The sequence below is a fragment of the Podarcis gaigeae genome, assembly GCF_964106915.1.
Source record: "Podarcis gaigeae genome assembly, chromosome: 5".
In the NCBI taxonomy this organism is placed as follows: Eukaryota; Metazoa; Chordata; class Lepidosauria; order Squamata; family Lacertidae; genus Podarcis; species Podarcis gaigeae.
In genome coordinates this window covers 42,783,884-42,811,536 of record NC_139681.1, presented here as the reverse complement: position 1 = coordinate 42,811,536, position 27,653 = coordinate 42,783,884, and the positions used below count along the sequence as shown (strand labels likewise).

Sequence of the window (27,653 nt, the reverse complement as noted above, 5' to 3'; positions counted from 1 at the left end):
GTAGGGGGAAATGACCTTGTTGTATTTTAAGTTGCTAAAGTGTACGTGGCCTAAGAAACATGCAGTAGAGAATGATTTTTCTGGGTTTTACCACACCTGAAAGTCATAAAGTTGCAGAATCGTGGTGTTTGCTTCCCCTGCCCCAAAGTGTACTGTGAACTTCTGCTATCAATGTATTACATCTGTAAAATCTGTTTTAAAAAATTAGTCCAGAAAAGGATTAACATTACGTGTACATGAAAGCGCTTATTTGGCTTAAAAAATTGTTCCCTTTAGGATGAGTGCTCTTTATTCAACCTTTCAATGTCAGTTATCATTTTTAAAACAGCTTGACCTGGAAGCATGCAGCTAAAATTGTGGTGACTGTTAATGACAGTTTTATTGGATGCTATGCTTATAGTTCACATTTTGAGGTCTGTATGTAATTGATCTTTCTACCCTACGAGAGAAACACTGCAATAAGTTGGTTGCAGCACCACATTATAGTATAGAGAAATAATAATGATGTCACCTTGAGATTCAAAGATCGTGGAATAGTAATAGTCTCCTAGCTCATTCTCCCAACTGCAATGACCTCTCCAGTACTAAATCTTAACAGTCTCAGCATTATTTTTGAATTATTCATGCTAGCCTTTTCCCTCACTACAAAATCAAGGGAAATGAATGCATCATGCTCAATCAGCTCCACAGGTATTTTTTGTGTGTGTGTGTGTGTATAAAATTTGGTTTTGCTAAAAAAAAGGGGGGGAGAAACTATAAAGTGGGATGGGTCACATGTCTAGCTGAAACTAGAAGGAGGGGATGGAATGATCTTACATGTAGAAAAGGGTAGAGCACTTTCTGTATTATGCAATATTTATCTCTTTTTGAATCTGTATAAACTCCAGGATCCTGCCTTATGTCTTAATGGATTCTGTTTGTGTAGAAACTCGCACTGGAATTCAAAAAAGTGCCAGCATTTCTGATTATCCTAATTGTATTTTGCTGTACTGTTTTTGTCTAGAGTGTGCTGATTATCAATTGGGGAATATGTCTAAATAGTTATGTACCTTTATTACTGCACCTTAAAGAAGTATTCATCATGATTTTCCCCACCCCACCCCTCCTCCATCAATGGTATTGAGCAAAGCTAAGTGCTAGTGAATAGAATTGTTTAGCTGGAACGATGAGAACAAGAGAAAAAGCAATAGTCCGGAGTATATTGCGTACCACTCTGTCCTATAGAGGACTGGGGGGGGGGGGGAATAACTCTTGTTTGTTCTTAAAGGCAGTATGTTGACAACTCTTCTAGTTTATCCAGTCTAGATAATGAGAGGATACAGTTTTATCTGAGTGATGGATTTCATAAAAAAAAAGAGTGCACATGGGAATAAAATAAAATGCATGTAAATGTAAACTCAGGCAGGTATCCTGATTCATCTGTAGCTGGTGACCTTTAAGTTCATGATGAAAAACAAATGTCAAGCATTCAAAAGACAGGAGTATCCCTGGCTTTGCTGAGGATTTTGTATGCTATCGCACAGACTGTATTAATTTAGTCTGGCATCAATAACCTTGAAATCAGGATTTTGCGCTAAAAATCCAGTTTTATGTTTATTCAGAAAGCAAAGATAAAAGGCGACTTTATTTTAAGGGCCCTTCCAGTGGGAACAGGGCAAACATAATGTAACATTACAGATTTCCACCACCCCAACCCCCCCCCCTTTACCTTGCCATTCAATACTAGCTCCCATAGCAACAGATTTTATATGAATGTCTGGAATCTGATGATCTTCAGGTTGCTTTGCACAGAATTTTAATTATAGCCATGATAAGCTTGTGACGGAATTCTGTAATGCAGCTGCAAATAGAGAGCCGTGGCAGGAAAATGCTTGTGGGGTGAAAGATTTTTATGGCTCTGGTGCTTTCAAAACCTACCAGAGAAGGAAGAACAGTTGTATTAATTGATACAACATTTGAACAATACTTACCAATAAAATGCTGGTTATGGGGAGATAGATAGATAGATGATAGATAGATAGATAGATAAACGGTGGCTAACTTACACTACCCCCAAACTTAACGCTTTAAAGAATTCTAATATTCACTGGTGGTGTGCCAAAAAGAAATTTCTCCTGCATTCCCGCTGCCGCAAAAAAAAATATATCTCTCTATAAATTAAAGAGAAAAGAAATTGCATCCAAAAGTTATCTAAGGGGAGAGTAAATTTCAGTGAAATTCTCATGGGTGGGGTACAGGAATTTTCTTGTGCATATTTTACTCTTGAGAGTCTCTCCTTTTCTGATACAAATCATTTCACCAACACTCTGCATTCTGCTGCCTTCCTGGGTGACCATACTTCAATGAAGTCCAGAGGAAGGCACCCTGAGGTAAACATGAAGCTTTCTCAGGATGAGGGAAGCTGATTGCCGGAGACATGTTTACTGGAATGGATCTCACACACATAAAAATACTTTTCCGAAGTGTTTGACATAATCTTGAAATCCTTGCAACACCCCTATAAGGTAGGCCAGCCCTGTTGTTCCCAAAATTAGATAAGAGAGAGAGGACCCACTCCCAAGAATGAGAGACAACAACTCACCAAAGGCCAATACACACAATGGGGGATTCTGGTCCATAGTTCATGTCCTGAACCATTTTGCTTGAGCACAGACTGGGTTGGCACAAGAAATTTTGAAACCTGAGGCCAAGCACAAAATGGTGCGTCCCACCAAAGAAGAAGAGGGGAGTGAAGATCTACATTGGGAACAAGGGGAGGGTTAGGGTTACATGCAATGCGCTCAACTGCTGTCCAAGGCAGTTGCCTCACCTTGCCTCATAAACGGGCCCCGAGAGCATCCTGGCTCCATCACACTTGGCCACCCCAGAATAAAGCAAGCTCAGAAACAGACACCTATCAAAATTCTAAAGTGTCCTGAGAACGAAGCAGAAAAATTGAAGCCTTTTTAGCAATGGAAACTTGTGTGGAATTGGAGGCCAGATTCTGGCACTACACTATTAATGGACAATAGTCTGAAAATACTTTGTGTAAAAAGCTAATCAGATCTGGGTCGAGCAAGTACCTTGATGGGAGGGTGTATAAGGATCTCACAGATTGAGGTTCCCTGCTAAAGGGGCGAGTAGAAGAAAACCAATGCAGTAAACAAAAAATAATCATTAATATTACCAGTTTGTAACTGGTGCCCTGATTTCAGATAGGTTCCTGTTCTACTGGCTGCCCTGGGCTGCTTTGTGAGAAAGGGGTGTGTGTGTAAATTTACTAAATAAATAAGTCATATTTAGGAAGCTAAATGTGTGATCTTTGAATCTTGAAGAAATGCTATCTCATGTACATGTCTATAATGTATATTTTCATTTTTATTCTGAATGCATAATAAGATTCATTTAAACTGGGTAGGAATTACAAATGCACATAGGGAAAATGTGCTCTTTTGTAGTTACATCTAAATCGTTTCAATTTGCTGTGTTACTTCTTTGTTCCAGATTTAAAAGAAACACTTTTCACTGTGATGAAGGTAATGCTAAATTTTTGAAGGTGGTGGTGGTGGTGGGGGAAGGCAGCCACATGTTGAAAAGAACGACAAGAGCACTAAAACCTCACTGGTTTTAGCCTAATTGAACAACAAACAGGACTGCCTTCACGGCAATTCTCAGCGCTATTAACATATATAGCAGAATATCCCAGCAGGTGGAAGGGAAGTATTTTGCAAACAGACTAGAAAGAACTGTTAGATTGGGATGAACCAAGAAACTGAGCATGATTAGACCATGCTTCCCTGTTATTATCACTGCAAAATTAGGTCAATTATATTTTCACCTCCTCTAATCTTCTGTTTGCATCATGATCTGTTCCAGGCAAAAAAAAAGTTTAAAAAAGTTTTACAACTGACTTGAATGAGGCACACACTGGGTTTTATGAGTCTAGGCGATATATCATTAAAACATAGTTTAAGATGCTAACGAAAACAACGAAAAACCAACAAAATTAGATATTAATGTTGGTAAATATTGTAATTATGGTGAACATCAGTGTCACAGATTCAGAACCAACAGAATTACAGGATGATTTACTTTATTATCCTTTGATGTAGCTTAGACATACCCACAGTCCTGCCCATATTTGGGCTACTTAAATTTCATTGATCTTCAAGGGATGTAAGCAGCCTAATTGTGTGCAGAATGGAAACCGGTGTCTTGAAATTGTGCAGAATCAGTCACTAGCAATATGTTGTGTGTGATATATTTTCCTTTCTGGTGAGACATGAACATGAAAGAGGACCTCTATCAGTTTATAAAGAAGCAAAGTCTGAGTTTTGTTCCAAGTATCGGTGGTCTGAGATAGCATTGTGACTCTTACGTCAGCTCAGGAAGTCTATCCTGGCCATGTGAACTGTCCAGATCCATGGAGCAATCTTGAATTGGCAAGAAGATGGGCTAGATGACCTAATCAGGAATTGTTTCATCTTTTGCTTTCATGGTTTTAGGATACCAAGGATTTGCGGCTCCAAGTGATTAGAGAGCGTTTCAAAGTGTCTTGTGGAATGGTGACAAAAGGGAAATATGCAAGACCAATAAAGAGAAATAAAATCTATAACAATGCTCTACAGTGTTAAGATTTTTATTTTTTAGAATTGCATTCTAATAGCAAATAGGAAATAGCAAGTTATTTTATTGTGATGAAATACACTAGAGGGGCGGGGGGGGGGGGGGAAAGACCACTAATTTGTTTTACATTGCATTAGCAATAGGAGGAAATTATTGTTGCATCCAAGTAATTAGATGAGATGTGGGGTGGATTCATAAGTTTATGCAACAGAAAAGTTATTGACTTTACCTGGAAGAGGTACTCAAACAAAATAAAAATTCTTAATCCCAATAAATATCACTCCCCCTCCACACAAAAGGACCCTAAAGAAGGAACTATGCCCTTTGCACTCTACATGAAGCAAAATGCCATTCATATGCTGGCGTTTTGTGCAATCCCAGATCCTTGCAGAAGAGCCCACAGTCCAGTGAGCATCCCAGCAATCCTTTAAAGAAGGGGATAAAGAGGTGGCCCTCAGATGTTTGCCATTCAGTCCCCCAGCTGGTTTTTCCTTCGCAGCCCCACACCCTCCTTCCTCTCAAACTTGCATGCTGGCATTTCTTCTTCTCCAGCCATCACAGAAAAGCAGCAAACTGCAGGCCTAATCCAGATAAGTGGACAGCGGGAGGTAAAATCCCTAGGTAAAAACTCAACATCACGCTGTGACAAGCATTATGTCTGCACAAGCATTTCAGCATGCCAGACTGAACATCCCTCCTCTCCCCCCCTCGCAATGTTCTGGGGGTTCCCCCCTCCAGAGCCAATTTTGGGAGGTGCAAATGAGGAGGAGATGGGGGAAGCCCTGTTCCACAAGTGGAAGGCTCTGCCCACGGCTTCCCGAGAGTCCTGCTGACTGAAATGAATGGATCCTTTTTGGCAATGCAAATGGCAGGTGCTGGGTACCCAGTGTGGTTAATGACCGCAGTGTGGGGTGAATGGGTAGTAGATCTCACCTGCTGTCCCTGAGCCCATGCCAGGTTGTCAACCCAGATCGAACCCCCAGTGCCTGCTAACTGCATTGTAGAAGAGGTTCCTTTGAAGCAAACAGGAGTTGTCCCCTCCCCATACTGTGCTTGTACAAAATCTGCCTCAGCGTATGAACCTTTAATTTAATACATTTGGCGTTATTTCATCCCCATAATTTTCTAAGAAAAACAGAGGCACTTAAGAGTGTGATTTATCCAATAATTATCTAGGCATTAACTTCATAAAAAATACGCTATTTGACATGCATATAAAGTTAGCCTTCAGCAGACACGATCTCCTGCCCCAAATATGGGAAAAAAATGAAAGGCAGATTGTAGATGGAAGAGAAATATTTTTACAGGAAGAGGAAATGTGCATTTTCCCAAGTCAAGCAGGTCAGATCTGCAAGCCCTTTGTAATATAAATGCATTGACACAAACTGGAGGTGCTGGCTTTTGCCCAATACAAATACAAGAAATTAGCAAGAGGATGGAGCTAATAAGGGACTACCTGAAACATACACACCAGGCATGGCTGGTTGGGTGGTTTTCCACAAGCTATTAAATGTCCTTGTATCCACCATATTTTTCCGTGTATTAGATAAGGTTTTTTGACTAAAAAATCTTGTCAAAAAACTGGGGTTGTCCAATACATGGGTAGTGGCATGGGAGGGGGGGGGGGAGAGAATTGCTGTTGTTTTTTAGATATAAGATGGAGGGCACCTGTAATGCCAGTAGTACCTGTGAAAAGGATCTAGGAGTCTTAGGAAACTGTAAGAGTCAAAATTGTGATGCAGCAGTTTATTCTAGGCTGCATCAACAGAAGTATAGCATCCAGATCAATCAAAATAATAGTCCTGCTCTGTTCTGCCTTGGCAGACCATACCTAGAATACTGTATCCACAAGTAAAGAAGCATATTGACAAGCTTGAACGTGTGCAGATAAGGGCAACGAAGATAATAAAAGGTTTGGAAACCAAGTTTTATTAGTAGTGTTTTGTTTTGTTTTGTTTTGTTTTGTTTTGTTTTGGAAAAAATGGTGCTGGTACTCACCATTAAGTTGTTAAAGTAAGTGCTACACTTTAAACATTTGGGGGGGAAAAGAGATGCCAGTACTATGTACCCTTGAGTAGCCTCAGAAAAAAAGCACTGCTTATGAGGAATGGCTGACATAATTGGGTATGTTTAGCCTGTTAAAGAGGAGACTGAGAGGAGATATGATAGCCATCTTCAAAAATCTAAAGGGCTGTCACGTAGAGGATGGAACAAGCTTGTTTTTTCTCCTGCTCTGGGGGGTAGGACTTGAACCAATGGATTCAAGTTAAAGGAGATTCTAACTAAACATCACAAAGAACTTTCTGACAGCAAGAGCTGTTCAACAGTGGGACAGACACCCACAGGAAGTGGTGGACCCTCCTTCTTTGGAGGTTTTTAAGCAGAGGTTGGATGGCCATCAGCCATGTATGATCAAGTTGAGATTCCTGCATTGCAGGGGATTAGACTAGATGATCCTCGGGTCCCTTCCAACCCTACAATTCTGTGATTCTAGAGTTGTTATTAATCCTTGCCCTTTTGATTAGAGTATGCGGAAGTGGACCTAGCCCCATTAACTTGCGCTATGTGATATAAAACTTCACCACAGAAAAAAAGGCAATTATCACAGAGAATGCACAGGACTGCATGGGTCCTTAACATGTCACGGAATGTCAGCCCTTGTGCCATGAAACTCAAGAAAATGATTGGTGTGCAGTGCACAAGCAATTACATGTGTAAAATGACTGCACTCACTTTGGAGGGAGGAGGGGGAGTTAACAGGGAGATTTCAGTTTCAAACTCCAAGATGTTTTTTCCCCCCTTCTCTCCCAATACTCCCCGCTCTTTACCCAATTTTCCAGCTGAGCTGACTGAGGCATGAGGAGGTGAAGAAGCTTGAGCAAGGTCACCCAGGAAATCAATGAGCAAGGCCTGCTTAGAGCTTCGCTTCCTCGTCACAGCTCTTCTTCTTCCTTTGCTGTGCAGCTGCTGGACTACTCCTTCCACGAAAATTCCCTGCGCTCCAAGTGTTAGCTGCGAGGGAATGACGATAACAACCACAACAAAAAAGTCGCAGATGTGCTCTAAGAACAATTAAAATTAAAGAACGGCACCTTATCCCCCTAAGAATGGAAGGGTTTAATTAGTGTGATAGAGTAAAACATGTTTCAAGAGGTTAATCTTTTGCCACAGTGCAATCGCTTTCAGATGGATCTCAAAAGATTCCCGCTAAAAGATAGCACTTTTGTGTGTATGGTGTTTTTTTACTTCCATGAACTAACATGACTTGTTTAGAAACAAGAGTTTCTTCTGTCATAATAGTTGGCCTGGGATAAGTAATTCAGGATTCACCCCAACGTGCCATATTATTTACTTCATAATATCCCTGGCAATACACTAGTGAATCTGAGTAGTAATTAATCTTAAAAAAACACACAAAAAACAGTGGCTCCGCTACCTCTGAGGGGAATAGGTTAATTTTTAAAAAGCTATCAGCACCATTATGCTAACTTTACCGACATCCCCTTTCTTCACAGGATTGATATCAAGGACCCCCAGCTATTCCCGTTGCAAATTTCTCCCTCAGTCTAAATTAGGAAACTGGATGAGGCAGTGGCGTCTCTATGGACTAAATATGCTGGGTGGTGACAGAGAAAGAGAGTGGGTTTAGCTACTGGGTAAGAGAAAGCACAAACCTGCAGTCAAAGATCATGCCTCCTTTGGTAAAATCTCAACTCCGAAACAGAATACCCACAAAAGTCCTCATAAGCATTTTCATATATATATATATATTTACATGCCACAGACCTTGAGATAATCTGTAAAAATAACAGGGTATAGAGATTAGTAATGCTTGGCATTCTGTTATGACTCCTAGAATGTATAATACAGGAATTTTACTATAAATGTATGTTTCATGCATACGCACAACAATGGTAGCAACAAAATACCAGAAATTAAACTGAACTCTGGCTAAAGAGTTGTTAAGGCTGCAATCCTATAGCACTTACCTGGAGGTGAACCCAACTGAACTTCTGAGTAGACCTGTACAGGTTTGCACTGCAAATAAAGATTTGGGTGGAAAGCTGAAACTGTGGAATTATCTGACTAGGTTAAATAAACATGTGACGTTGTTGTTGCCACCAATTTTTGCTTTAGTTTTGGGCTTCAGTTGCCCTCTTAGGGTTCCTTCACATGTCAGGAGCAGCCATCTAGAGAGCTTCCAAATTATTTATTTTCAGTTTTATGAAAGCATGCTTCTTTTGGTTATTGCATGTTGATTATGATGAACTGTTTTTCTTGTTCCTAGCTCCTGTGTGAGGCTTTGCCTCAATACTATTTTAGTATTGGCTCCTGGAACTTCTCCTCATTCTTCTATCTTCCCAGAAAGCTTTTCCAGTTCCTACTTTAATCTTTTTCTTTCATTACAAAAGATGGATTGCAAACAATCTGACATCTTTGTTCCCTGAAAAGTTGGAACGTTTGTGAACATTCCACACTATTACACCACCAGCTTAGCCAATAGATTGCAGGGGCTTTGCCACTGCAAACTGTATGCAATACTGTAGATATTATAAATGGGGAAATTAGCATTGTCTTGGTGTAGAAATGGAACTGTGAAACCCATAATTTTAATCACATTTGGTTGCATCATTAAGGACTAGATAGGTTCCAAATTATCTGTTTACAGCTTTGTGAATGCATGCTTCTGTTGTTTATTGCAAGCATCAAATAATCAATTCTGAATCCTAGGAAAATAAACACAAGGAAACTGATTTTCTTTTGCTCCATATTCATGCTGTGGGGGGAAAAACATTCTATGCCTACATTTTGCCATTATTCTTTCTTTTAGAGTTCTGATAAGCTCAAAACAAACACACATTAGTAATTGTTGGCAACCTTCAGCAATAAGGAAGCTACAGCTCATCAGTTCTAATCTAGAGATCAAAGCAATTCGGTGGCAACATAAAACAGTTCTGTTTCAGAATTGACAGGATATTCCTTTAAAAACATAACATCAAACACAAATATGTGAGAAAAGTGATTTTATATTTAAAGATCCAGCAGTGGTGGGTAGGGAAGGAGATGATGCTGGTAATTTTTACAGTTGGAAAAATACTTTATGTACCCATTTTTACTGGTAATAATTCACACTGATCCAGGAGCCAAGCTACATGCGATATAGTCATCCTGCAGACATGAAACATCTTTTCCATGCACCCAAGCTCAGTCAAGATCCCAAGGATGAGGCAAAAGAGGCTTCTATGCTATGCATAGGTAAAGGGACCCCTGACAGTTAAGTTCAGTTGCGGATGACTCTGGGGCTGTGGCACTCATCTTGCTTTACTGTCCAAGGGAGGCGACGTTTGTCCGCAGACAGTTTTTCCGGGTCATGTGGCCAGTATGACTAAGCCACTTCTGGCGAACCAGAGTAGCGCATGGAAACACCGTTTACCTTCCTGCCGGAGTTTATCTACTTGCACTTTGACGTTTATCTACTTGCACTTTGACGTTTATCTACTTGCACTTCTGATCAGCAAGCTCTAGGCTCTGTGGTTTAACCCACAGCGCCACCCGTGTCCCTATGTTATGCATAGGTTGCTACTATTTCAGGCAAATGAAGAGACTGGTATGGATGGTGCAGCAGATGCGCACTAAGCCAGATGCTCATGAGCAAGGCCATAAACGTCACCACATGGAAGATAATGCAAATCATGCAGTATAAATCTAACACCTAGAGTCAGGATGAACAAGGGTGCACCTTCTTAGAAGATATGTACATACTAAAATCTGATGTCAGCCTGCTGGGGCAAATGGTGGGCAGTAGGAGCTCAGCCTGAGATGCCCAGTCCCCTGCTGGTGCTGAGCTTAGTATAGCAGATTAAACAGTAACCTTGACAGTCTGCTTGAATGTACCATTATACAGTGGTACCTCAGGTTGCATATGCTTCAGGTTACAGACTCCGCTAACCCAGAAATAGTACTTCAGGTTAAGAACCTTGCTTCAGGATCAGAACAGAAATCATGCTCCGACGGCGCGGCAGCAGCAAGAGGCCCCATTAGCTAAAGTGGTGCTTCAGGTTAAGAACAGTTTCAGGTTAAGAACGGACCTCCGGAACGAATTAAGTACTTAACCCGAGGTACCACTGTACATCAGTGCTAATCATGCACAGTGCTTGAGAAGGAATTAATTCTAGTTCAAGATCATTATATCCGTAAAGGAACTAGCTGCATTTCAAATTCACCCCTTTACAAAATGAACCAGTTCAGTTCAAGTTCATCCAAATTAACTTTTTAGTTCATAAAAAGTTTATCCTTGCATATATATTTTTCTCACATTCAGAATGTTATAGTTGCTGTGCTGAAGATCAATGCAGCGCTTATTGCATATGCAAAACTCTACACTAAAGATATAAACAAGTTTAAACTATGAAATAAGGCTTGCAAGTATAGACTTATGCAAGTATGCAAACTTACCTGCGAGTAAGCTGCTCCACTGAACATAGTGGGTCAACATGGATCTGCCAATCAGTTTATTCTGGTTTCGGGAAATAGGATCCTGAAAATGCAATGTGTCAAAAACAGTTTTATCTTCTATATGACCAGCAAGCTCCTATAATTTTCAAAGCGTTCTTTTGCCTTTCTCACACTACTTACATGTTCACATTTTTATCAAAACCATTAGTACAATAAGCTTCATTCTGCCCCTCTCAACATATTCATTTTCCTTCTCATTAGCTATGGACCCAATTTTTCTTCAGTCAACCATAATACTTTAAAAAAAAAGATTCTGGACTTTTTTATTGCTGTCCATTGATGTTTTATTAATTTTCTCTGTAGAATACTGGCATTATGGAACAATTAAGAGTAATATCAGCTTTCTATAGCCTGGAGCATTTTGGAAAGTCTCTTGCTGTTTTACAGGACTAGAATGAGAACAAGTCTATAAAAAGAACATTATCTTAAATATCATATGGGTTTCTGGCTTTTTTATTTTCAGATGTCTTTTTGTCGGTGTCAAATATGGCAACAACTAACACCAGATACAAACCACTGAAGCCAGTTTATGTGCACTTAAATCAGATATCTGAATATAGGATGCATTTATGTAAATGTCAAACCATTTTGACAACTGGGTTCTGGGTTCATGTAGCAGGCAGCTTAATGTTCACTTGCAGCCAATCTACACAGCCGGGATGGGAAATCCATGTTTCTCCAGATGTTGGAACTCCATCTTCCATTAGTCCAAGCCAGCATGATTGGTGGTCAGGCATAAGGACAGTTGTAGTCCAACGACATTTGTTGGGTCCTCATTCATAATGTGATGATCATCTTAACTTCCCTAGCTGGTAATAAGTGTCAGGTGCTGTTTCAGTTTCTGATAGGAGGTCACTGACTGATTGTGGTATTTTGAAATATTTGAGTATGCAGATATATGGCTCGATTATAGCTGGAGGCAGCTGGCAGGCCAAAAGACAGTCATATCCACCACCCTATATTAGATCTCCAGAGAATGACATTCCTGCTTCCCTTGATACTGCTTCCTGACAGAGGCCCCCTCTTCCCTGCCACAGCCCCTTTGTTTTCCCCTCACTTGCCCCTCCCTCTGGCTGGAATGATGGTGGTTAAGGACGAGTTATCATATCCAACTATTTTTTAACCTTCATGGGTCATTACCTGTAATTTCACTAACCGGAGACGTGCCTTAGAATTTTGCCACAGATCATCAAAGATTATCCGTCCCCATTGTCCCTCTTCCATCCAAACCCAAATCTTATTGGAATAATTCACTCAGCTGATTGGTAAGTTACTTCATTGAGAAGAAGAAACTTGTAGTTCCTCTGTGGTACAATAATATCAATGTGGCATTAGAGAGTTATTATTAGTGTGTCTGCAAATAAATAATTTCAAGAAACTGTCCTGACAGATATGTAAGCATGAAATGCAGAGCAAGGCAAAATGTATTTTAAGGTTTATAATGTGAGAAGAAATGTGTGAATAGCACAGTATTTAGTGGGAATCTCTCACTCTTGTGCTGTTAAATGAAAACTATAAGCTATGAATAAACATAAGGCATAGTCTTGAACACTGTAATTCATTTTATAGCTGCTTTCCCACAATGTGTGGTACTGGAAGACATCCTTAGGCTGCAGTCTTATGCTCACTTACCTGGAGGTAAATCTCATTGAACTCAATGGAGATGGGTTTTTTTCCAGTAGCCATACAAGTGATTGTGCTATAAATTGGGGAAAGGTGTGGGTTTGTTTGCTTTTTAAAGCACGATCTTCAGCAAATTAATCTGCTATTTTACTTTTAAAATAGTATTTTGCACCTTCTCAGAAGCGGTTAGCTTGAAATGCAGTTTCTTCACAAGGAAAGACAAACTAACGTAATGCAACTGGGGGTGTTGTTGGGCCGAAGGGTGCAACTCCCACAGCATTTATATCTTGCATATCACAGCAGCTTTCTCCCTTCATATTTCGGAATTGTAAAAGACGGGCAAAAAAAGAACTATCAAAAGAAGAGACACTGAAGACATTCATAAACATCTAGACAGAGAATTGCATTTTCAACAAGAGAACCTCAATAGTTAAGGCTACATTTGGGACACTGCTATGACCATCTTATTTTCTCATTATGCTGTCAGAGTTGGAATTCATGTCAGGTTTTGAAGCCATTGAAACAAAGGGTACTTTCATAAACATCCATTTCATAAACTACAGCATATCTAATTCTTTTCAGCTCCGAATGCAGAGTTGAACATAGAGCGTGTGGTCTACAGAGAATTTGCCTGGAAAACATAAAACAATCTACTAGGTAAGTTGGGAAGCTGTTGACATAGGAAATGGAAATGGAAATTTGCTAGTAGTCTCCTATATCTATAGTTTTATACTCTACTTTGCCTGATGCTTGCTGATTGGAGCAGTGTATCTTGATGTTAGTATCCCATTTCAGAAATATTCTGACATTATCTACTTGGCAGTTTGAAAAATAGTATAAAACTCCCAATGTATTTGAGTACATGTTTCAAAACAGCAATTGCAATATCCATTTCCACTGATGCAAGAGGCATGTTAGTGCCCACTTCAAGTAGCTGCATTCCTCAGACAGCAGTATGTGCTCGATTTGAAGGAGGGGTAGTCTTAAAGCATAACTTTTTTAAAAACAACCACCACCACAACCAGAATTGACTAGATTTATTTTCACTGATTCTTGGTAATGCAGAGGAGATAACAAATCTTGCCAAGCATAATTGCTGTCTCCTCTCTGACCCAAAAAGTGTGCACATTAACTCCAATAGGATTTATACATTAAAAGTGCCAGTGCAGATTTATTATTTCAGGAAAACATACCAAATTGCACTTTGCAAACCACTCTCTGTTTACAGTCGTAATGGAGCAAACATTTCAACCAAAACATCTGCCTGACATCACAATGGGCAACTACAAATCTTAGTTCCCCACTCTGCCTTCATATTATCCAGCAGTTTGAGGTGGGTGGGTGGGGGGAAATACCTGTTTCTGTGATGTCACAAAGCACCTTGTTTTCCAATTCTAGGAGCTGGTCTTAAAAATGATGTAGCGTAACATAACACAACAAGGAGGAATCTGCTGCCTGCCTATTCTGGGGCAGCAGAGGGCAAGGCACAGTCTTTAAAACAGCCTTCACCCAAACTAGCATGCCAATGGGAGTTGGCGAATGCTGCTTTATTGGTGTTTTTCTTTTTTAAAAATAGGAGTCTTAAAAGGGAATGCGGCACTGTTGCGAGAACATGTAGTCCACGAGTGGAGAACTTTAGACCCAGGGTCTGAATGTGGTCTTGCAGGCCACTCTATCTGGCCCTCAGGACTCTCTTCAGGCTATACTCCCTCCCCCTATGTCAGGCTCCTCTCCAGTCTGTTCCATGCCCTCGTCAAGTGCTTTGAACTGTGGTAATGCCGCCTGCTTACTTGCCTGCATGGATTTCTGACTTGGGTCTAGGTGGAATGCACCCTATTATACAAAGGTTTGAGTCACATCCGTTTCCCCACCTTACCCTCATTTTTGGCTGTCCTCCACCCCTGCTTCGCTCCCCTGTCCACCACTGACATGCAGCTCGCAGAAGGTTGCCCACAACGTAGCCCTCACGCTGAAAAATGTTCCCCACCCATTTAAAAAGTATACATACAATCTGAGGGTTATCACGGATAAGCACACTCGTCCTCCACCTGCAAAGCCTTTTAAAGGGAAAACAACTCCAAAAGCCCAACAGGCACGAGTGTTTAAGGACAGGAAGGAATGTGCATTAATTGTCACCACTGACAGAAACCCTGACAGCTGAACAACTATACATGTGGTACCATTAAACACACACACACACACACTACCAGATCTGACAAGTTGAGTGCAAAATGCCACAAGACCAATTATTAAGCAGCTTGTATGTTTGAAAACTGGCCACTTTAAGCTCCCATTGTTATGGGCCAAGAAGCAGATTGTGATTCCATCTGCCTTCCAAACAGTGCAAGTGAGTACAGTAGACCTTTGCGTCGACTGCCAGTGTTTGGCAACTCTCTTTTTTTCTTTTCTTTCTTGTCCTTTTCTTTTTGGTTTGGCAGCCTTCTGCCAATCTATATACTGTGGGCCCATGCAAACCTATTTCCTCTGTTTTCCTTTGATTCACTTGCTTTAAGCACAGGAGAAGGGAGTGACCACTGCAACTTTGCCTTTCCAGCCCTGTTATTTTTGGAAAACATTCAAACCTTTTAAATATTGGCTTGGTGAGCTTTGCCATGATAAAGCTGGAGGAGAACCTCTGATCTAACAGCACCACAATCACATGGGAAAATAGGAGTATTGTTCCTTCATCTTACTATTATAGCTATAGCAGAAGTGATGTGCAGTCTTATGGAATATTACTAGGGTTTTGTCCAGAAAATCATGAACAGAAGCCATGTTCATGTGGATGATACCCCTTTTACATGCCTTCTATGCTGCCTGGATGTTTTAAGATACATACACAAGTACAAATGGAAGGATAGTATGTGTGAATTTAAGGCAGAATGCATATACAGGGTGAGTCCTACAAAAGACGCCCCGTGGATACAGAGTACACATGTTCCACGGGGCCTCTTTTAAAAGACTCACCCTGTACATTTTGGGACCATTTCTGGATGCTTGTGCTACTTATAGCTTGGATTACCATGATTAGCAAAGCATGGTTGATTTACCATGATTAGCAAAGCATTTGCCAGTGCATTAGGTTGGTAATGCATACAAGGTCAGTAAGATGATACCAAGATTGTTCCAATAAAAAGTCATTAGCTGACCCTCTTTATGTCTTCTGCTCTCCAAGCTCAATAGAGTACCTGTTCTTTCTATCAAACTCATATCATGCATGACAGAGGAAATTCGGATTTGTGGTTGATCTGGACAACTCCTTTGGTGGTCTAATTTTAAACCACCTGTTAGCAGAGAAGTGATTTATAAATTTTAAAAACAAAATAAAGACTATTTCTTTTCTTTCTTTCTTTCTTTCTTTCTTTTTAAAAAATCAAACTTCTTCCTTCTCTTCTTTGCCTGGCCATTCAACATACTTTGACCAAAGTGACCACAAAGGCTGTGTATATATAACGCCAAGTGTCACAAACGAGATCCTTTCAGAAACAGGAAGTAAAAGTGTTCAGTTTAAACGTTGGAAACAACTCCAATGAGATTTAAATCAAAAATCTCCCACCTTTAATATGCAACTCTTTGTTAAGCAGTTACTATTAAATACCGACCTGGAATCTGCTGGCAACAGTCCCAGCCTTTGTTCTCATAAGGAAGTAAGCTTAGTGCTGTTGGGAATATTATGCCAAATGTGCTCCTGAACTTGGGGGAAATGACTGTTTTGTATTTTGAGCTGTATTATGCTAAGTGAATTCTAAATCCTAGTGTTAATAATAAATAACCAGTGGCAGTTGCTATCTTAAAACACACAAATGTGGAATGCAATTAAACCTAACCTGTACAAAAAGCCCAGTGTAAATTCTAGGCTAACCTAAATTTCACTTATTTTCCCTGCTAAATGGTTCTTCCCCAACAAAACACTGCAAGGCTGCCCTTTCACCACCACCACCACCCTACAGCAATGCCATGTTTGTTTTCTTGCTGAACAGTGTACATTTTAATGGTGCCAAGATGCTTTATCAAGCCTTACTCCCTCTATTTTATGTAATCCAACAATTGGCTCAAGAAGGATGGTCAACCTACCAGTATGAGAACATCACCCTGAAAACTATTTGTGCACAACCCAAAACCGCAATCCTATCCATCCTTACCTGGGAGTCAGTGTGACTTGCTCTTGAGTAAACATGCTTTGGACTGGCCTGTTAGTCATTTGAGAGAAGTGTGATTAAGTTCAGCAGAGAATTACCAAGAGTTCTCTGGTGGTAAGAGAGAGGAAACCATGACTTACAAAAACTTCTGAAAGTCAATCCTAATAGTGGCTTCTTGATTCATGTATCTGTGTCAAAGTATATATTTAAAACTTAGAATAGTACATGGTCTTCCTTTATAGACTAAGGAACCAGATGTATAAATGGCCTGATCAGGGTTTTTTCATATGTATATTTAACTTTGTGCTCTAATAATTTCTTGCAACAAGAGATCTGAAGTTAAAGAAAAGCATTAAATGGACAAATCTACAATAAAATATGAGCCTTATTTAATGGCATTAAAGGAAAACTGGATTCTTAGCTGTTTTATCAGCTCTGTCTACTACATCATATTTTAGTGAACTTTTATAGCAGTAGACAGTGCTACAGCAACTTGATTATTTTAATACTGATACACCTCAAGACTTTCCAGATTCAATCAACACGATCCACCGAGGAAGGCTACCTGTTCAGTTGATATACACATTTAGATAGGGATACGCATTTTGGTGTGTATTTGGTTCCCATTCAATCTGATAGCTCTATGTGATGTGCATCTCCACTGGCTGGATGTGAGAGAGGACAGGGCTTCTGTGCCTTTAATAGCCATGTAGAAGATAGAATTTCAGCGGGTGTAACTTACATCACAAGTGCATCTACGTAGCCATTCCCTGTGCTACATGACTATTAAAGGTGTAAGAGGTCAGCGTTCTTTTGCATCTCTCTGTCCCACTCCATCTGGATCCACTAGTCCAACATATGAAAGCATAATTGACAGTGTACACCTATGCATGCCTACTCAGATGCAAGCCGCATTGCATTCAGTAGAACTGATTCAAAGGTAAAAAATGGATCTGAAGCTGGATCAGGACCAGTGTCAGTTTTCCTTACAGAATAATGTCTGTGTGCAATTATAATTTGAGAACGCGCTCTCGGTATGACAGAGAGGACTGGTAGAGAAATATTGAAAACAAAACTTGCAGGACTCAATAAAACGAGATCTTTCTGCTGTGAGTGAAGCAAAGATATGCTGTGAGTCTATGGTTTCTTGATGAAATACCTTGTAAATCCTGCAAAAGAAAAGAAAAAAAAAAACAGCTAGAACAAGCCAATTTCACATAGTGGGGCCTTTGCCAGAAACATGCTATGAGGACCTCAAGTGTTAGCTTTCTACAGCTTCCATTACCCTGGCAAAACAAACAAAGATATATTGATTGTTTCTGTGTGGGTACCATTTATTTATTTGTTTGTTGGTTTTTTTGCAGAAAATTTCAAAAGGAAATGAAAAATGGCCTGATTAGTCTCCCACTCAGTGTAAATCAAGGGTAATGTCACTAGTTTAATCAATACAAACAGTAAAATGTAAAGAACAACATAACCTATAAACTAAAACTGGAATAAAGACCGGAATTATTTATTTTACCAGGAGAAAGATGGGGAGGAAAAAATGCACACCCCTGAATGCCTATGAAGAATTAGAATGCATTGTTAGAATTCTTACTGGTGACAGGAACAAAAATAGTGGAATTTATCAGAGTTACATAATCTATATTTTCCACCAGAAAAAGCTGTATTTTACCAGACTAATAACATTTTGGTCCTTAGGCTGAAATCTCTCACCCACATATACATCCTAGGGAGTAAGCCCCATTGAAAAAATTGGGACTTGCTTTCCAGAAAAGATGAATAGGGTTGTGATATAAGTTTACCAAGGTTGGAATCCAAAGAACCACACAGGCAGTGTAATCCTGTACATGCATATTTGGAAGTGAGCTCCTGTAAACCCCATGAGGTTTAATTTTGAGGAGACATACATAGGTCAAGCAAGGTGCCTGAGCTAGCCTAGTGGAAATGTAGCGATGTTCTTAGAAGAAATGACCCTATCACCCTCACCATTTTGTAAACTGCTTCTGAAAATGCCTCGTGTAGGATGAGGTCCACTGGTAGAAAAAAAAATCATATAAAATTCCTCTTGGGCTTACATAATTTGTTTTGCTGTTCTTTGGAACCTGGCCTAATATAGCGTCACGTGGATACAATCTGGAAGCAGTGAGTGATGATGGGTTTGGATATGGGAAACCTAAAGCTCAAATCCTCGCTCAGACATGGAACTCACCATCTATCAAATCCATTTGCAGCCCAGGGTTATCAAGATAAAAAGCTGCTGTGTGCTCCATGAATGAAAGATGGGGTACAAAAGTAAGAAATTTGATGGGGATGCAAATTTGGCTGCACCCAGACTTTGGAACTCCCAAAAGAGACTAGCCTGGCACCCTCCTTATTGTCCTTCTGCCCACAGGTTTTATTCTTTTTATTCTATTTATTGTTTTATTCTGACAGGCTTTTGAGAACTGACTGTTTTTATGGAAACGGTTTTTTATACTGTTGTGATGTTTTTAATATCTGCATTTTAATAATTTGTTTTTATATTGTTTTGATTCTGTTAAACTTTAAGAACTTTTAAACTATTTTTAGCTTTCTGTGTTTTACCCATGTTTCAATTTTTTGTAAACCACCTTGACTCTCAGCTGTGGGGAAAATGTGAGAAATAAAGAAATAAGAACTTTTGACATTCCTTATTTATATCCCTGTATTGCTAAAGAGCAAAATTTGACATCTGAGTAAACATGTTGAGTACCATGCTGCAGACATATATAAAAAGAGGATGTAAGTGATCTGCTTTGTTCCAAAATATTAAATAAGTCTTTCTAAATATTTGTGTGCATATATATATATATATATATATATATATGCAGGTTTTGGTGTCCTCGGGTGTCTTCCCGTGTAAAAGTTGGGGTGTCTAGGCGACGTTTCGACGAGGTCTCACTCGTCATCTTCAGGCTGGTGCTTTCGGCTTCTTGTTACTGGAACAGAGCGGGATCTCAATGTTTGAGTTCCTATAAATACTGTAGAGGGGGTGTGGTGTCTAGCCTCCAATGTTCTGGGCAGAGAGGAAGTTCCCAGGCTAGTGTGCCTTTTCTTCTTTTGTTCCTTAATTACTTGAGAGATACCTTGAGTGATTTCTTGAGTGATATCCTGAGTACCACTTAGGTGGGTCATTAGGTGTGGATTAGTTGCTAAAGTCTTTGTGTCTTGACCTCTTGAACTTTGTGAAGAGTTTTCCTGAGAAGATGGCTGTATTGCACTTAGTTGTGCTTTGGCTTGGCTTCGTGTATAGGGGCGAGCTGTGGTTTTGTGGCTTGTGTCAGCCAGATCTGTGTAGGGATTGCAGGGGGGTGCAGCATCCGGAGGTGCCACCATGGATTGGCTACTGGATGGTGTCAGTAATTCATCTGTGGAGAGGGTCTGGGTTTGGGTCTGGTGTGGTTGATTGGTGTTGGCGTTCTGTGTGCCTCTGGATCTGGTGTCAGTTTTTGTGGGGAGGGCTAATTTCCAGATGTCTGGCAAGCGGGATGTGTCGTCCCGCTTGTTCATGTTGTGAGGGTGTTTCTCTATCTCGATGGCTTCCATGATTATTCTCTTGTGGTGATGTTCCGTGTTAAAGAGCAATTTGGAATCTGCAAAATTAATTTCGTGTCCTGTTTCTTTCATGTGTTGGAAAAGAGAGGAAGTTTTTTCTTCTTTTTTGACGGCATTCTTGTGTTCTGCGATACGTGCATTTATTCGTCTGTTTGTTTGTCCAATGTACGTGGCTGGGCAGACTTTGCAGGGTATTTCATAGATCCCTTGGTTTTCCAACTGGATTTTATCCTTGGGGTTTCTGAGGATATTGGCTATTTTTTGGTTGGTGCAAAAGGCTGTTTTGATATTGTGTTTATGGAGGATTTTGCTAATTTTATCTGTAGTGCCCTTGATATAAGGAAGGAGGGCCATGCCATTGTTTTCTTCTGTGTCTTGGTTTTTGGGGGGTGTTTCCTTTTGGATTAGCTTCGTAATCCTGTTTTGCTGGTATCCATTGGCAATTAACACATTTGAGAGATTCTGTAACTCAGTTGTCAAGTGGTCTTTGTCAGCCAGGCGTTTGGTTCTGGAGATGAGAGTCTTGGCTACGGAGTTTATTTGTGCAGGGTGGTGGTGTGATTGTGCATGTAAGTAGCGGTTGGTGTGTGTTTTTTTCTGGTAGATAGTGTGTCCTAGGGAGCCATCAGGTTTTTTGTAGATTAGGACGTCAAGGAAGGGAAGTTGGTTGTTGGCTTCTATTTCCATAGTGAATTGTATTTTGGGGTGTAAGTTGTTGAGATGTGTGAGGAAGCTATCCAGTTTTTCCTTCCCGTGTGGCCAAATTACAAAGGTGTCGTCAACATATCTGAGCCAAAGTTTGGGTTTGTGTTCTGACTTGTCTAAAGCATTGGTTTCAAAGTGTTCCATGTACAGGTTTGCGATGACCGGTGAGAGGGGTGATCCCATAGGTGCTCCTTCTATCTGTTTGTATCTTTGTCCATTGTGGATGAAGTACGTGTTGGTTAGGCAGTGGTTGGTCAGGTCCAAGATGTATTCGGGGGGATTGTATTTGTTTTGAATAGCTGTCAAGGCTTCATTAATGGGCACTTGTGTGAAGAGAGATACAACATCGAAGCTCACAAGTAGGTCATTAGGATGTAGGTTTTGCTTCTTTATTGTTTCTATGAACTGGAAGGAGTTTGGTACGTGTGAAGAGATGGATTCTGCATAGGGCTGAAGTTGCTTGGCGAGAAATTTAGCGAGATTTTGTAGAGGTGAGCCTATGGAGCTGACTATTGGTCTGAGTGGTGTTCCTTCTTTGTGTATCTTGGGGAGGCCGTAGAGTTTGGGGCATCTGGATGATTTTTCTCTGGGGATGATTCTTAGCTGGATTTCTTCACTGATAGGAGAGGCTTTTATTTTGGATTTGGTGGTTTTTTCCAGATAGGTGGTGGGATCTGTTTTTATAGGTTTGTAGGCAGGATCTTGGAGTAGCTTTGATAGTTTTGCTTGGTAGTCCGATGTGTTCATCACCACTGTGGCATTACCTTTGTCTGCTGGGAGAATGATTATGTTGTTGTCTTTCCTCAGGTTGGTGAGTGCTTTCTGTTCTTCTTTGTGTAAATTGCTTCTGGGTGGTTTGCTGGAGCAGAGGATGTTGGTGACTTCAAGTCTGATTTTATTGGCTTCATCTGGGTTGAATTTGGTTAGGCTAGCTTCGACTCCGCATATGATGTTTTCCGTGGGGATGCGTCTCGGGGCGACTGCAAAGTTGAAACCTTTGGAGAGTACTTTGGTTTCAGTTGTGGTGAGGATCCTGTCTGATATGTTATGTACTGTTTGTTTCATGGGTTGCTGTGGAGGGTGGCCGGGCTTCTGGCGTTTCTCTAGTTTGTGGAGTTTGTTGGTGTGTGTGTCTGTCTTATGTGAGGTCTCCAGAACCAAACGCCTGGCTGACAAAGACCACTTGACAACTGAGTTACAGAATCTCTCAAATGTGTTAATTGCCAATGGATACCAGCAAAACAGGATTACGAAGCTAATCCAAAAGGAAACACCCCCCAAAAACCAAGACACAGAAGAAAACAATGGCATGGCCCTCCTTCCTTATATCAAGGGCACTACAGATAAAATTAGCAAAATCCTCCATAAACACAATATCAAAACAGCCTTTTGCACCAACCAAAAAATAGCCAATATCCTCAGAAACCCCAAGGATAAAATCCAGTTGGAAAACCAAGGGATCTATGAAATACCCTGCAAAGTCTGCCCAGCCACGTACATTGGACAAACAAACAGACGAATAAATGCACGTATCGCAGAACACAAGAATGCCGTCAAAAAAGAAGAAAAAACTTCCTCTCTTTTCCAACACATGAAAGAAACAGGACACGAAATTAATTTTGCAGATTCCAAATTGCTCTTTAACACGGAACATCACCACAAGAGAATAATCATGGAAGCCATCGAGATAGAGAAACACCCTCACAACATGAACAAGCGGGACGACACATCCCGCTTGCCAGACATCTGGAAATTAGCCCTCCCCACAAAAACTGACACCAGATCCAGAGGCACACAGAACGCCAACACCAATCAACCACACCAGACCCAAACCCAGACCCTCTCCACAGATGAATTACTGACACCATCCAGTAGCCAATCCATGGTGGCACCTCCGGATGCTGCACCCCCCTGCAATCCCTACACAGATCTGGCTGACACAAGCCACAAAACCACAGCTCGCCCCTATACACGAAGCCAAGCCAAAGCACAACTAAGTGCAATACAGCCATCTTCTCAGGAAAACTCTTCACAAAGTTCAAGAGGTCAAGACACAAAGACTTTAGCAACTAATCCACACCTAATGACCCACCTAAGTGGTACTCAGGATATCACTCAAGAAATCACTCAAGGTATCTCTCAAGTAATTAAGGAACAAAAGAAGAAAAGGCACACTAGCCTGGGAACTTCCTCTCTGCCCAGAACATTGGAGGCTAGACACCACACCCCCTCTACAGTATTTATAGGAACTCAAACATTGAGATCCCGCTCTGTTCCAGTAACAAGAAGCCGAAAGCACCAGCCTGAAGATGACGAGTGAGACCTCGTCGAAACGTCGCCTAGACACCCCAACTTTTACACGGGAAGACACCCGAGGACACCAAAACCTGCATTCCTGTACCCGTGAAAATCTACGAAAGCAAATATATATATATATATATATATATGGTACCAATAATTTCCTTGAAGTTGTTCTGAAATGTGCTACGTTATCCATATCTATCACATAATGGATAGCGCTCTTCAATATTCAGTGATGCAAATTATTTGCTAAATTTCAAAAACAATTGTTACAAACTATTCTGTGCTTTTAATCATTGATTTTAATCATTGATTTACCAACTCAGTGTTTTTTTAATGAAGCCAAGATTAACATGGACTTTTACATTCAGCAAAAGCAAAAAATCACGCCTGTCATTATTCTGAATTGCATCAAAAATCATGTCACCCATAGTGAGTGCTGAATTAATCATTTGGCTAAATTATAGAGCTTGAATGAAGCTCACAACTGCATGGGCCATGTAGCTCAATCCTAGTCATCCTTACATGCAAGGTAGATCACTACTATTATTCTATGCATTGTATGGGCTGAAACTCAAGAGGTGGTGACTGCCAAAAGGCCTCCCATGAGGTCACTGCTGAGCGTTAGAACTGGGGTTTTTCCAGCTCTCATTCTTAGCTGGAAAGTCCTGGAGGACCTGTTCCCTGCCTGGCAGGCCTTTCCCACCTGGCCTGGGAGGGCAGAGCCCTGACTGACTCCCAGTACAAAAACTGAGGCTGTTGAACAGACTTTGGGGCTGAAAGGTTCACCTGCTAGATTTCTACCTGGAACTCCTGGAATCTTGCATCTTAGTGAATGGGGTGTCTCGGGGGTGGAGTGCAACACTATTGTTTAGCTCAGATCATTCAAATGAAGACTTCTTGTGTACAAAGGAAGAAATGCAGGCCCAAGCCACAAAGAAAACTGTGCCCTGCCTAGGACACAGCTCAGTAAAATTTTCAATTTCAGGTCTGATTCCTGGAATATGGAGTGCTTTCCCCTCATCATGGAGCAACTGCAGTTGGTCCCTGTTTCCAACACGGTTTACTTAAGCATAGTCAGAGTTAGGCTGTATACATTTTTACTCCAGGTCCAATATGCTCCCACTATTGGTGTTTGAAGCCAATTACACTATGACGTTAGCCACAATCCATCTGTAGCCCATGGCTTCTTGAGAAGTACTCCTGTTTATGATGTGCTTTTCCTCAAACCATCTGATTTCCAAACTGCAGTTAAGCTGAGGTGTGTACATTTCAGGTAGCTGTTGTGCACGCACAGATGATACGTTCAGTGAACTAGACTTCAACACTGTAAAACAAATTGGGTCACCCACTCAACATGATATAGTGTACGTAACTTTAGGCATACCAAAGCCCATTAACTCTTTAAAACTCTGCTTCAAAAAGCTATGTCCATCTTCTGGAATGTACATGTGGCTGACACCCTCCACTTTTCATTTCTGCTAGGCAAAGGTAATTGGTAAACATTATGTTTTGCCAGTAGTTGCAATATATTTTTTTAGTATTTCTAGAACTGCCCATGTACTTTTTATTTTATAGAAGAAAGGCTAGCAGCAAACAGCCCTTCATTATAAGATTGTACAGTACTATTAATTAGGGTTGCCCCCTTTAAAAAAACAAAAAGTCCTTGCTCTCTTACCTTTCAACAGCTGATATACAAAACTTGAACTGATGGAAGTGTTCTGCTCACTTGTTTTCATGCCAGAAGGAACATCAGCACCTGTATTTCACAACATAGGAAGCAATTAAAGGTACAGGTTCCAGTAAACTGATGGTGATAATAATGCTTAAAGTTTGTACAGTGCTGTACAGTGTTTCATATGAAAAATCTCTTGACAAACTTCATTGCTCTCTTTTTTCACAAGTCAATTTTTAAAGTAACAGGAAGGAAATCGAAGTAAAATACGTCCCTTTTGGCACCCAGATCACGGACCCTCTAGAGACCACAGTCTAAGAACCCCTGCCCCATATGGCTGATTATGAAGGACCTCCCCCCAACCGGATTTCATATCACATACCAAAACAGAACCAAAATACTGTAGCAAATGCCTCTGAGAATAAACAGGCTACCTCCCCGCAAGTCACAGTGGTACCTACCCAAACTTATTGGGAAAGATGCTATTGGAAAAGTGCAGCCTCTCCTCTGAGCTTCCCTTATAGTGCCTGCTTGGCTTCTTGGTCAGACATAAGATGTGATAAACTGGAAACCTATTCTAACACCCACCCACACCCAAACTACAGCTAAAAAGAGTAGAGGAATGAGGTATGTTTAAGTCGCTGCATTGGGAGAAGTAGGTATGTGGAGCATGCTGGGAATTGTAGTTTACACTATCGGAAATAAGCGGCTCGGCTTTCACCGCTTCAACTACAACTCCCACAAGGCAAACCACCTCTGCGCAACACATTTGCCCCTTTCCGTTCAGCGGAGAAAAACCCGGCGGTTCTACTTCGTCTCTTTCAGGTTAGCCAAAGCGTGTGTGTTGCAGAAGCTCAGCCGGGGAGTTCCAGCTCTCTGCGCATGCAACTCAGAAATAAAGCCGTTTTCAGCTTTAGGAGCTGCAGTAGCAGCAGCAGCAGCAGCAGCTGTGTAACTAGGCGGCATGTTTACTCTCTGAGAAGCTTAGAACTGTTGAGTTTTGCAGTGCAAGCTCTTGCAAACTGCAGAGGAACAGACGAGGCCTCGTCCCTTCCCAAGGCGGCTGCCAAACGACAGGCGGGGTGGGATGGGGGGCGATGCATGCTTACTCGGAAGCAAGTCGCACCGGGTTCAATGGGGTCTCACGCCCGCCTAGCCAGCTGAATACAGAGGATTGCAGTGTCGCTTTACGGATGGCTACGCCTTCTGCCTCCACTCATTTGACACTCATTGGTCGGCCGACGGCTTAGGGATTGTCTCAGCCCGGCGGGCGTGCTAAAAAATAAAAAGGTCGTCGGAAAGCATCCACCCCCCCGCCCCGGAGCAGTGAGCTCTGGGCGCAGGTGCGGGCCAGTGGCCTCATCAGCTGTTGAAACCCAGAGAACAGAGTCCGGGCTTGTCCCCCCGCGCCCAGTTTTGTCTAATCTCTTCTTGCCCCTCCTCCCGCTTCCTTAACCTCCCGTCATCCTGCACTTTCGCTCGTCTCTCTTTCCCGCCCAGAAGTGCCTTAAGAGCCTGCTACCCTGTGTTTGCAGGTGAGCCCTTCGTATCCCGGGCAAGGGACTTGTTTGTTGAGCTGGTCAAACAGTGAGCCTGACGGGATGGGGAACGTGGGAACAAGTGTCCTTCCAGAAAGGAGCGGGAAAAGAGAAACGCAGCGCTGATTTAACTCCACCTACTTTATATAGCTATCGTTGCCTCTCTGGTGCTTTAAAGCAAAAACAAACCACAACTCGTGTGCCCGGCGTGCGTGTGGCCCGGATTTCTTAGCCAAGCGCCAAGGTGTCTTTCCCCCCCTATTGCATCCGGCGTTCAGAGATAAGAGGGGGAAATGGCCTATATTCGGGCGCAGGCAGCTTGTATAACTTGCAAGACTTTTAAAAGGAAAACCATGATGAGTTTGGCGCTTTGCTTTTCCTCGCTGGAAATTTGTTGAAGTCTCCCGGGCTTGAGGGGGTGGCGTGCAACCGAGGGGAAAGTGCGGCGAAGGAGAAAGTCCAAGCCCAAAGGGCTTTTTTTCTCTCGGCTCGCCACAAATTTCCACTCCGTTCAAAGAGGAACTCTTTCTCTCCTTTCTAAGCGAGTGTTTTGGTTTCAGTTCAATTCCACCCAAGGCCCTCACCCTTCTCCTTTCCCACGCGCTTCCGTTGGTTTCTTCGGCTTGTTTGTTTTCCCTTCTTAGCTCCGCCGTACTCGGCGGTTTTGTAACATGCTGTGCGTTTCTCTGGTGGAGGGAGGGTAATGTCAAGCTGTGGCGTCCCGAAGAGGGAATTCTCAAAAGGAGAGCTGTACTTAAAGAGCGGCTCTGAAAGTTGACTTCCTAATAAAAAGCGCCCAGCAGGGTTGCTTAGAAAACAAACGAGCCTTTTAAATATATATATAAACACACACACTTGCCTCTTTTCCTCAGCCTGGTGAATATTCTGGAGGGGTAATCATGCCCCCTCTTTCTATTGAAATCAGTTGCTGCCTCGTGTCCAAAATCTCCATATGCCTCTATGACACATGTG

The 27,653-nt window shown here is 41.4% G+C and overlaps 2 protein-coding genes across 12 annotated transcripts in view; one reads left to right on the top strand and one right to left on the bottom strand.

Moving 5' to 3' along the window:
* Positions 1-1,703: 1,703 nt before the first annotated feature.
* Positions 1,704-27,653, bottom strand: LOC310845687 (uncharacterized protein). Of its 5 annotated transcripts, XM_083741125.1 has the most exons (6): positions 25,605-25,712; positions 25,147-25,227; positions 11,062-11,143; positions 7,434-7,617; positions 2,582-2,736; positions 1,709-1,913 (listed from the first exon to the last, which is right to left on the bottom strand). In XM_083741125.1, exons 3-6 carry the CDS (start codon positions 11,086-11,088, stop codon positions 1,890-1,892), a joined length of 390 nt encoding a protein of 129 aa, XP_083597251.1. In that variant the 5' UTR covers positions 11,089-11,143; positions 25,147-25,227; positions 25,605-25,712; the 3' UTR covers positions 1,709-1,889. The 5 variants fall into 5 exon arrangements, 2 of the variants coding, with proteins under 2 accessions (XP_083597252.1, XP_083597251.1); XM_083741126.1 differs by lacking the exon at positions 2,582-2,736 and having other exon boundaries at positions 1,704-1,913; XR_014564899.1 differs by lacking the exons at positions 1,709-1,913; positions 2,582-2,736; positions 7,434-7,617; positions 11,062-11,143; positions 25,605-25,712 and adding exons at positions 17,837-18,052; positions 27,266-27,653.
* Positions 17,380-27,653, top strand: part of MGMT (O-6-methylguanine-DNA methyltransferase) — a 186,165-nt gene continuing 175,891 nt past the window's right edge. Inside the window, exon 1 of one of the 7 annotated variants that reach the window (XM_083741117.1) lies at positions 17,380-17,823. In XM_083741117.1, the coding sequence (XP_083597243.1) occupies positions 17,663-17,823 (161 nt within the window). In that variant the 5' untranslated portion in view covers positions 17,380-17,662. Of the gene's footprint in view, positions 17,824-25,789; positions 25,969-26,557; positions 26,679-26,760; positions 26,926-27,653 lie in introns of those variants that run through there. The other 6 variants (XM_083741115.1, XM_083741116.1, XM_083741119.1 and 3 more) reach the window with 6 other exon arrangements.

What these genes read in the sequence shown, in the direction of transcription:
- LOC310845687 (XM_083741125.1), bottom strand. Translation starts at nt 11,088, where the DNA reads ATGTTCAGTGGAGCAGCTTACTCGCAG. An exon ending in GTGGAGCAGCTTACTCGCAG is followed by an intron (nt 7,618 to 11,061) that starts GTAAGTTTGCAT and finishes ATTCCCTCGCAG; the next exon opens with CTAACACTTGGAGCGCAGGG. An exon ending in CAGCTCAGCTGGAAAATTGG is followed by an intron (nt 2,737 to 7,433) that starts GTAAAGAGCGGG and finishes TTCCCAATGTAG; the next exon opens with ATCTTCACTCCCCTCTTCTT.